The 11,433-nt window shown below is 43.2% G+C and overlaps 1 protein-coding gene across 1 annotated transcript; it reads right to left on the minus strand.

The window, feature by feature from the left end:
- Positions 1 to 18: 18 nt before the first annotated feature.
- zdhhc15b (zDHHC palmitoyltransferase 15b) lies at positions 19 to 6,125 on the minus strand. The gene is made up of 12 exons (XM_083685707.1): positions 5,988 to 6,125; positions 5,527 to 5,553; positions 5,307 to 5,401; positions 4,973 to 5,093; positions 4,213 to 4,282; positions 3,730 to 3,762; positions 3,407 to 3,527; positions 2,944 to 3,076; positions 2,602 to 2,728; positions 2,329 to 2,444; positions 1,836 to 1,894; positions 19 to 1,613 (listed from the first exon to the last, which is right to left on the minus strand). Exons 1-11 carry the CDS (start codon positions 6,103 to 6,105, stop codon positions 1,848 to 1,850), a joined length of 1,008 nt encoding a protein of 335 aa, XP_083541833.1. The 5' UTR covers positions 6,106 to 6,125; the 3' UTR covers positions 19 to 1,613; positions 1,836 to 1,847.
- Between the last annotated feature and the right edge of the window lie 5,308 nt (positions 6,126 to 11,433).

The raw sequence follows: 11,433 nt of genomic DNA on the forward strand, positions 1-11,433 counted from the left end.
AAGAAGCTTGGAGTCAAATTTCATTTATATAATTAACAACATAATCACTTGATTTAATGGGACACACCAGAGAGACATCAGTGAATTCATGACCCACACAAAAAAAATATTCCACTGTGGACGTACAGTATAACAATAAATACAAAGACACATAACATCACATGGCACACTCAACATCCATGACATTCTTCATCTCTACACACATGCCTTCAAACACTGCGGTTGTGGCCTGATTCCCTACCCTTCTTCCAGAGTACACTTGTTCACTCCACTTCAAGTGTAACAAGTAACATGATAGTACCCTCTCGTCCAAGGGTAGGGTAGATAATCAGACCCCAGCCACTGCCATTCTCACAACTCCACACATGATTGTAAAATAATATTTAGTAAGGAATAATTTCATAAATAGAAGATGATATGAAATAGACAGACCCGAGAGAAAATAGTAGTCATTTTTTTTCTTTTTCATTTCAACAAAAGGTGCAAACCCATTGCACCTGAAAAGCTAAATCAGGTACTCCTTCCTACAGCATTAAAAAAAGGAAAACTATTTCTACCAGGTCTGGAAATAGCTTTATCAGTTACTTGTCCTGTACAGAATAGATGGATCAATTAATATATATATATATATATTTTTTTTTACAAAGGAACAATAGCCAAGACAATATAGTCCTCACATGCTGACATGCCCTTGAGTCTGCCAGTGTAACACATGAGTCATGTTATCTTTTTCATTTGTAATGAAGACCATCGACAAAATGTTCCGTTTACACAGGTAGAAAAAATTAAAACACAATATCACAGTAGCAATTCGACGACTTCTACCAACCAGTGGAAAGGAGCCATCTCCAAATACCTCAGTAGTTCCTTGAGCTACTTTCTAATAACTTTATCTTTACAATACAAAGGAATGAATAGACATACAATACATACCACAGGTGCACAATACAGTATGTCATAAAACAAACAAACATTGACACTAACTGTCACCTGTGTAACAATTCTAATGTGCAGTGTGGTGTCTTAAGGACACCAAATGTTGAGGCAAATCTCTCACAACACTCCAGGAGGCCTCCAGGGCTTTGAGGGTGTTACGTCAGTTTGGAGCCCCTGTGCTCAGGTTGAACCCCAAGGTCTGATACTGTATGTGCTGCAAACTCAGGACGCATCATCAGAACACAACGTCAGAACAGAAAAGAGAGAGACTGCAATGTTAGATGCAGACTTTCCCACAGGTTTTAACAATCGTCTAGTCTGACAGAGGACAAAGCCTTGAGAGGAACAAGTGCAGTGTAAGAAACAGAGTAAACACTTTGTTGATAATTTTCCCAACCCGGGTGATACTGTAGATGTGTCCATGCAGAAGGGTGATGCTGTTGATTGTCCATGATTAACTTAAATGATACACAAATTATATTCAACCATTAATCAAGATAAAATGACAATGGCAAAGAACCCCAGGCTTCTTCCACACATTTGGCTCCATCTTGAGTTGTTCAATGTGTCTGAAACTCCACAGGATTGGGAATGCATTTGCCTCATGGTACAGTGGGATTGGTACAACTCCACATGTACTGTAAAAAAGTCCATATATGGAGCTTACGAAGGTGGCCCTATGTTTTATAGAGAACAAAAGAGAACAAGAATGTCCTTTGAAATATCAATACAATAATACACCAACCTTTTTGTGACAGAGTACAGATAAAAGGTAAATGTAGAGCACCTTGGGTATGATTCAACTAGTCAATGGGAAGACATATACTTCAGCATCTTAAAATCACACTAGGTATGAAATGTATTTTCTTTGAGGCTCATAGATGTCAGACATAACTCACGTGATCAATGTCCTACTCCTCCTCCATCTCTATGGTAACAGAAGGATCCCTGTCACCGGCTGAAACAATAAAGTACGTCATTTCCCTGTCAGCAAATTCATACAATTGTGAAGGTTAAACTGCCTTTTTTGGGGGGATGATTCTATTTTAATTGTTACAATTTTTACAATTTAATACTAGATGAACACATTGAAGTCCCGCAAAGTGTCCACCGGATGGTAGTAGAAGACCATGATATTTAACCACTATGCCACCCAGCAAGAATTCTCCTCACCAATTGAGGGTGTCTCCTCATACATAGTATGTTTCGCATTTACTTGACCTGCCAGCTGGGTAGGACTGCAGCACGAACACATGTGGTGATGTCTTTAGGTCAGTACAGGTAACAGTGCTGTTGCTGTATTGTTTTTGTTCTTAACTTGGCATAACACAACAAGACCATTCTGGTCACCGACAGCTCTGAGGTGACCTAAGGCTCCCAAGTTCCACTCACCCAAGCTCCCCTCCTCAGATCCCTCCTCGTCCTCATCCCACTTCTCTTCATTGGCCAGAAGGGGGTTCCGGGACTCACTCAGGCTCTTCAAGGGGAAATAGTGGCCATCTCCTTGGCTGAAAAAGGACACAGGACAAATGCAGAGAGGATGGAAGTTAGCTTTGAAAGCCAGGACTCTGATCCTCATCCTTTCCATCCACCTTTCAAATCAAGTCACGTTATTGAAACTAGGTCCATGCATACGGCTGGTGTAGTCTCCTTTAACACACTCACCCCGTGAAGACAGGAATAAACCAGAGCTTCCTGTCCTCTCCGAACACCTGCTGCAGATTCCTACGGATTCCCACGTTAAAGCCGTTTCTGTCTTGACCACTGGGAAAGAAAGGAGCTGAGAAAGCCTCTGAAGGAGAGGAGAGATGGAACAGGTACAGGGTATAAGTACAGGGTATAATACTTTTTCTTTGATAGAAGAATTAAAATGTACACACTGATTCTAAGAGGGGTTCTTTCTATTGCACAAAATGGTTCGAGTCTTCATCCTCTATCTAGTCAACAGTCTACCACACAGCAGAGATTATGGGGAACCAGTAAATCAGTGAAAACCAGTGGCCTTACCCAAAGTGGACCTGTTCTTGGCCACCAGCCAGCAGTGGTAGCCAAAGAGGAACATGAGACTGACGAAGAACATGATGGCCACGAACATGAGGAAGAGGACATGGAACTTAGCAGGCCCATTGGGCAGCTCTCCCTGTAGAAGAATAGGAGAAATAGGAGAAGTGAAACTCAGATAAGAGCCTAATGAGCAGAGTGAAATGCAGAAGCTGCACCAATTCACAACACAGAATCACCCTTGGTGAGTCAATCGTGAGTCCATCAATAACTTGCAATCATGAGTTCATCACAAGACTTGATGAGCAGCATGATCAAGGACAGAGGTTAGTTTCACTCAACAAAGAAAAATTCAAATCAGCATGGCAGCATAGCAGAGTTGCGGCCATTTCTTTGATACGTTCTTCTGTCCTGCACCTGATGAACTGAATGTGTATCGTGTTTTTACTTTCTCTATCGTTTCACTCACCACCCAGAACTTGATGAAGAACCGAAAGACTGACGCAGCGATGAAGACGCAGTAGACCATGGAGTAAGACAGGAAGAGCAGGAAGAACTTGTAGTTGGAAAAACCGACGCAGTTGTTCACCCTAAGGAGAGTCACAAACAGACACACACACACACACACACAAAAGAAGATGAGAGACAAGAGACAATAATAGTAGGGTCAGTCCTCTTTCAACTCAACAGACTGGTGATAAGTAGTGATATCCTATCTACAGTTGGCCTGAGAGAGGCAATGCAATGTTGGTTGAGGTTATTCAATAGAACAGTAGCCAGCCACCCACCCACCATGGACAATGGTGATCCATCTTCAGGACACACCTGCAATAGACACGGGATATGACAAACAGGTTTTAAGTAATCAATGGAAAAATCTTGGAAAAGGTCAAAGTACATGACTTTCAAATATTCTCTTGACAAGAAAACCACTCTAGACTCTTTTTCTTGACTTTTGGAAAGTGTATGCATAATTATGGTATCATAGAGAAATGGGAACAAACATTTCTGGATTTCAAATATCTGTCAATATAAATCAAGGAATACTTCATTAAACATGAATCCAGGCCTGTCTACCTGTCTTTGTTCAGGTAACAACAACACCACTGCTCTGATTGAACACTATTAGGATCTCCTTTCAAACAGATTGTCTACCTGCTGGCCAACACCTTCTAATTATCACAAATGTTTCAGGCTAACAAATATCCTCTTCCCTGTGTTACTCTCCACATGAATGGGTTAGAGGAGGGAGAGGGGGAGGGGGAGGAGACTTACGTTTCACAGACGGAGCAGTGGTGACAGCGGTCCGGCTTCAGCACCTGGCAGCGGTCACAGAACCTGATAGCTGGAGGCAAGAGGAGGTTCAGCCGCCAGAGCAGCCATACGATCCTGCACTTACCCTTCACTTACTTCCTGCCACTGAGAACTTAGTCTGAGCTTAGCTATCAGCCCTTATGAAAGAGATACATTTGCTGTTTACACTCCTGGGGATGTAACACACGCACGCACGCACGCCAGACACACACTCACAAGATGTGCGCGCACACACACACACACACACACACACACACACACACACACACACACACACACAAACAGACGACTCACGCACGCACTTGCACAAACACAAAAGCTAATTACACTCGCCTCTTAGTTTTCAGCAAAGGAGGATTAGGTGCAGGATGATGAAGTGAGGGTTGGGTTGCTAGGTTGTTAAGAGTGTGGGAGAGAGCCATCATTTTGGCATGTAAATGTTAAATGGCAGGCTTTGCAGCAAGTCAATGAAGGGATTTAGAACGGAGACGGAGCCTGCCTTTCCATCTGACTGGCTCTCAGTTATGGCAGCTATGTGGGAGCAGTATCGCATGGCATCTAGCAGGGCCAGATAGACGTATTGATAACAGCATAAAACAGGGATTTATCCGTTTTGATAAGATAATATGAATGGCCCCTAATAGTAATATCTTCTAGCTTCAGTAAAGGGCAGTTACAGTTGGGGATTTTTGTCAAAGGTTGAAATCAATTAATCAGTCACCTCCAGACGTTGCTCTTGTAAAGATAGGCAGTTTCTTAGCAATCTCCACCAGGATCTGTTTCTGTGCATCCGGCCTCTCCTCCATTTCATATCTCTCTTTGTCTGAGTAGGACAGCTGAAACTGGACCAACAAGTAGACATGATCATCATAAGAGATTTAATGATAAGCCTTTGCTTGACAATGAAGACCATATAATAAGCCATTGAGGTTGATCAAGTGCCTTGATGATCAGTGCCTTATGATGACTTTTCAGGTTATTGTTGACAACACGGCACAGAAAGTTGCTTTTAGAATGACTTAACCTATCATTTCAAATGGCTACCTTCTTCTTACCTTCTTGCAAGGGGACGAAGGTGGAGTGAAGATAGACTTCCAGTAGGTCCAGGTAAACATCACAAAGCAAACATGGAATACCAACAGGTAGGCCACTGCAGACAGACACATTACTTTTACAATTTAGAAGATGACAGATTTCTTCACCCCTAGTTATAACCCCTGGTGTGCACCAGAAGACATGCAAGATACAGGGTACATGAAGGACTAGAGAACTCACCCTTCTCCAGTGTGTTGCTGATTGTAACTGTAAAGCATACACATGGTAAATCAGTTGATATGAAAAGAGCTGACATTTTATTTCTCATGCAAATGCATCCTTCACTGATTCTTATCGCTACCTGCTTGCTAAAGCTAACCAATTCGTTACTGACAGTATTCTCCATCTCAACAAATAATACTCACTGTAGCCAGTTAGCTAGCTTGATAGATATATAGATATATATATAGATACTGTTTTAGATAGATACTGATAAGTGTTATTCGTAAGCATTTTACGGGGACAAAATGACAATATTGTATACAGCTATTTTGTAGCTAAATACAGGTTACATCCCGTAAATAAATACTTCCTGGTTAGCAAGCTAGCTCGCTAAATTTAAAGGGCTTTCTGCATTAAGCCATCATTACACTCCTCAGCGGAAACAACATTGAATACGAAGATTTCTCTCCAACACTTACATAAACATAGCTCAAACACGTAGGCATAATATGACCACAGCACCACTGCGGTGATTATGATGACAGGTATCCAAGAGAAAACCCTTGTACAGCATCTCAAGCCCCTGGAGAGAGCCATGTTCAAGTGCTAGCCCTGCTAGGCAATCATCTTCTCTGCACTCGATTACCAGTTCTGAAAGTTATCTATGTACATCTGGGATCGATTAAACGCACTGAATACAAAAATATGACGTCTGATCCATCCAAAGTACTGGAGGCATAACATTTAGCATCTAGCCAATGTTGACTTCTGAGTAGTCTTATTTAAACTGTAAGGCATGTAAAGATTCAGTTGGGAAGAATTTGTGAAGTGGCTTTGGAGATTAATGAAACATTTAAGAAACATCAATGCAAATGAAGTCATTGGTACAGAACGCACAGGGCTATATCAATGCAGAAAGCAGTGAATCCGTGCCACAATGTTGACACCGTGACATTGTTGCTGAAATCAATGAACGTCCGCTTAACTCAGCTTGCTTGAGTCCACATAATAAACGTTTTGTTTAATAAACTGTTCATTCCATGATATGTATCAAATGCATTCTGATATTATTTTACTCTGTCAGCTTTACTGTGTCAGCGATCATTTTGTTTTAGCACATGATAATATTTGATAGGCCTAAATATATTTTTATCAGTCGTTTTTTGTGCAATTAACCTCTGAGTTAGCTGGAACTCACCTAGCTCACTTCGTAGTATACACCTCCGTAGCCTATATAAATCAGAGTGAGAGGCATATCTTGTGACAAGCCAAAAAGCTGCATTTTACTGTGTTTGACAGGGCCCTATTTCATATATTGTATGTTTACTCATGGAAAAAGTGACTTCTCTCCTCTAGCATTCATGCTTTACTGCACTAACTATTACGTCACCTTGTTCTGTGTTCACTTAAGATGAAGCTAAACACATTTTTGGACAATACAAAAAACAACACCATGTGTAGACATTTGATAAATTTACCAATAGGAGGCACTGCAGGACCAACCGAAATCTCAACCTGTATTTCTCTCAATCAACACTGAAAAGCATGAGAACTTTCAGTCTATTGCTGCTATACTGTAGGCCTATAGGATGTTTTACAGAAATGGACATGGTAGAAGTGAGTTCAGGGCATCACCATAAATAGTTTAGTAATCAGAGTAGAATTTATATCTGCTACCTGGCACTATTGCGTTCTCTGCCTCAATATGTTTGCACTAACCTATAACCATTATGGTCTTCTGGTCACTGGTCATTCCCACTCTATAACTTTAAATTGTTATGTCTGAAACTGTAAAGAGGGATCTATTTATATGTGTAACCTAAAAGGAGGTTAGAAGTTTACTGACAGCTTACTGAATTACTGACAGTTGTGGAGACCCAGACCAGCCAAATGAATCTGAAGGCATTAAAAAATGAAGCCGTCCCCAAAGAACTATGCTGTCCATGTCATTGACTTGATCATCTTTTCTCTCTCTTTATGACTTTGTGATTCTCATCTTTAATGTATTAATACCTCATCCTAAAAGCCCTCCGTCTCTCCAGAGAGATGCTGCCTTATTCCTTTATTCCTTTTGTTCTAAGATTTATGGCATTCCGTCATCCTCTGACGCTGTCGTCCAACACAATGCATAGCAACCAGCGTAATAACCTCCCCATTACTGAACACTGTGAAACTTTTCATCATGTCTGGGGACCTCAGTCACTGGAGCATTTAACCATGGGCTCTGACAGCCCAACAGTCCTGTTGATCAGAGGGTTTGTGGGGGCCGGGGGGAGGCCGGAGGGAGAGGGGCTGTGTGTGCTTCAGAGTACCACCTGCTCTCTCCTTTACGTAATCCAGCCTCCGTGTCAGCTCTGTGGATTCATCTGGGATGGGGGGTGTGAGGTGAGCGGCTGCTGCGCCCACCACTGACCTCCCTCACACGTGTTCTCGCCTGTTCCCTTCTTCTTCTCTCTCTCTCTCTCTCTCTCTCTCTCTTTCATTCCTTCCTCCCTCTTTTGCCTTAATTTCCTCTCTTCTACCATCTCTCGCTCTCTCTCTCTCCCCCCTGTCTCTCTCTCTCTCTCTCTCCCCCTGTCTCTCTCCCTTTTTCTCTCCTTCCTCCCTCTTTTGCCTTAATTTCCTCTCTTCTACCATCTCTCTCTCTTTCTCTCTCTCTCTCTCTCTCTCTCTCTCTCTCTCTCTCTCTCTCTCCCTCTCCCAGGCAGTGGTGGTGACGGCAGTCGGGTGATGACAGCTCCTCTCTCACTCACCCGTTCACTGGAGGCAGGGAGCGGCCGCCCGTCCTTCAACACGGCAGCAAACCCCACCACTACAAAGCCATTGTGACTAGCAAAACAGTAACGGCCTCTTAATCAAAACATTTACCCACAAAAAAAATAAAAAGTGAAACACAAACACCTCATATCAGCAGGTTGGGGCAGACCCTGGGTCTGTGTGTGTGTGAGCGGAGCGTGCTGGCGATGCATTCCATGCCGCCCTGGTGGCAGCGTAGATAAACAGACAGCAGGGTCTGGAAGAGAGCCCGTTTGAGGAGAAGTCATGCGTGGCTGGAGAAAAGTGCAAAGGGACTGGGGTTAACAATGCACCACGTAGAGGCTTATTACTTGTTGAGAGACACACAATGGCCGACGCGCCTACCAATCGTTTAAGCATTCTCTAAAGCTGCTGCTCAGTGTTATGCCGTGTAAGATAAAGTGGCACTTAGAGCGTGTGGTTCATTTGACCACTGTGACTGTCATCTCAAATAGCTCTGCTCAGCAGTCAGAGCTGACTTGTAGAATGCTGAGGATGTGCAGCACTTTAATGGGGGATGCATTAGGGGGCCACGTGTGTGTCTGTGTGTGTGTGTGTGTGTGTGTGTGTGTGTGTGTGTGTGTGTGTGTGTGTGTGTGTGTGTGTGTGTGTGTGTGTGTGTGTGCAACTTAATTACATTCCCAGACTTTTTAGCTCTGTCTGCTAGAGCTGCTCTCTCCTCTTGCTCCCTTGGCAAGCTGACAGGGTTAAGGGCTGGTGTTTTTTGCATCACCCTGAGATGGAGTATAGAGTTTGATAGCATTCCCATTTCATTCCCTGCATGCTTCAGCGTCTGGACAGTGAATTCATCATGTGTGCACCCGTGTGAAGTCAAGATGGAACACCTATTGGAAAGTTTGCATTCGTCTTTATGTATGGTCATTGGTGTGTGCAGGTGATCAAAGAACCACTTGTCTGAGTCGGTCACATTACTTCATTCCGGCCTGAGGTTCATTAAGGAAAGTCACACATGAACACAGGAGTAATTAGAGAGATTGACCAGTACAAGAACACAAGGGTATGACTTCACAGAACATGGGAGAAAAGACATGTCACAAACCTCATAAGTCATTTTCTTTTACATGATGCAGAAACAGGCTTTAAGCATTCTACCATTACCCTACTAACACCAATCTTCCACTCAAAAAAGACTGGCTAAAGCTTTGGCTGTTCTTTTCGTAGAGAGAACAACTTATTCGTTCCTAGGTCCTCCCGAGAGCCATTCACTTCTACAGTGGAGGCTACCGTACTCCAACATACAGTACCAGTTAAAAGTTTGGACGCACCTTGCTAAGAGTGTGCAAAGCTGTCACCAAAGCAAAAGGTGGCTACTTTGAAGAATCTCAAATATAAAACATATTCTGGTTTGTTTAACACTTTTTTGTTGACTACATAATTCCATATGTGTTCCTTCATAGTTTTGATGTCTTCAATATGAATCTACAATTTAGAAAATAATAAAAAATAAAGAGAAACCATTGAATGAGAAGGTGTCCTAACTTTTGACTGGTACTGTAGATGGGTGCATTACGGCCCGTGTTTATGAATAGATGACTCCACCTTATCATACTAGCAAAAGCTCTGACTCTGGGGACGACTTCTGAACCGCAAGCCTTCACTGGTCCCCCAGCAGCTGATGGACACAGGGGGGGTTGATCTGGGGTCTGGAGAGCTGTTGAGTTAGTGACACGAGCAAATGGCAGAGCGAGGGGCGGGCAAGTGAGCATGTGTGCGATGGCCTTAAAACAGGGCTGCGTTTCTGCCCAGTCTCTGCTCATATTCACACTTAACAGCAGAACAAACAATGACAGGGCGGGGAGGAATTACAGACACCTCATCCAGCATGTGTGAAAATAAATCTGCTACAGGGTGGAGCCGTGTGTGTCTTCCACAATCATGGAAATTTCAATGGTCGCGCCACAAGGAAGGCCATACGCGACATCATAAAAGCAGTAAATTACCCGAGTGCGTGTCAGAGGTTGCGTTTGCTCAATGGTATTCAGATCACGGGGTGGCTGAAAAACGTGCTTCGTATGGCAACCACTTTCCATCGCTTTGTTACCTATCGGGCTGGAACAGTGATTATCATATTGGCTTATCATATTGACATCACTGGAATCTTCCAGGTTGGTACTGGGTCCTCTGTGAAATGAATAAGGAATAAGTAATCAAATGGTAATATATAGAGTGGAAGATCAAAGAATGCTCGTGGATGCTTTGTCCCTGTCTGGTGCGCTTTCGGGAATGGAAACTTTGATTGTACTCTTGTCTATACTTAACCACCTCTTTGACACGAAAATAAACCCATAAAAGGGGTGGCAGAACAAAAGTAAGTCCTCTCAAATAGCTTCATTTTCATCACCCTTGGTCCGTTTTTCCATAAATAGTACCGATAGCATGAATATGTGTTGTTTTGCTGAGTGACAAGGAAGTGCTTGTCTAGTTCCACTGTTGAGGTACTGGGTAGAGATTGAGGACTGGGCCGTACAGCGGGTGCGTAGGACACATTGGGCAGCTGGAAACTCTATCATCCCACAGGTTGAGTGGCTGTTTGCTTTGCATTGTACTCCAACGCCAACAGTTTCCTCCCCCCCCGAGAGCGCTACCTGTGTTTGCGTACTCTTTCCATAAACCACCAGTCTCACACACACACACACACACACACACACACACACACACACACACACACACCAGCATCAACACACACACACACACACACACACACACACACACACACACACACACACACACACACACACACAGACACACACACACACACACACACACACACACACACATACACACACACACACACACACACAGACACACGCCAGCATCAACACACACACACACACGCACACACGCACACACGCAACAGTGTTGTTGTGTTATTTATGTGTGAAACACGTCACACATAAAGAAAGATTGCTCGGTGACAGCACACCCACCCCCATGAGGGCATCTTTGCCTGGATGATTAAGAGCAGGAAATGAGTCGATGACGGAAAAAGTAGCTGACGGAAAAACAAATACAATTCTTACCTCTTTTGACCATCTTCGTGCCATGCTTGAACAGTATAGACTGGTACAGTATGCTGGATCATAAAGCGAAGATCCCTTTTCTCTTTTT

Source organism: Argentina silus (genome assembly GCF_951799395.1).
Source record: "Argentina silus genome assembly, chromosome: 15".
In the NCBI taxonomy this organism is placed as follows: Eukaryota; Metazoa; Chordata; class Actinopteri; order Argentiniformes; family Argentinidae; genus Argentina; species Argentina silus.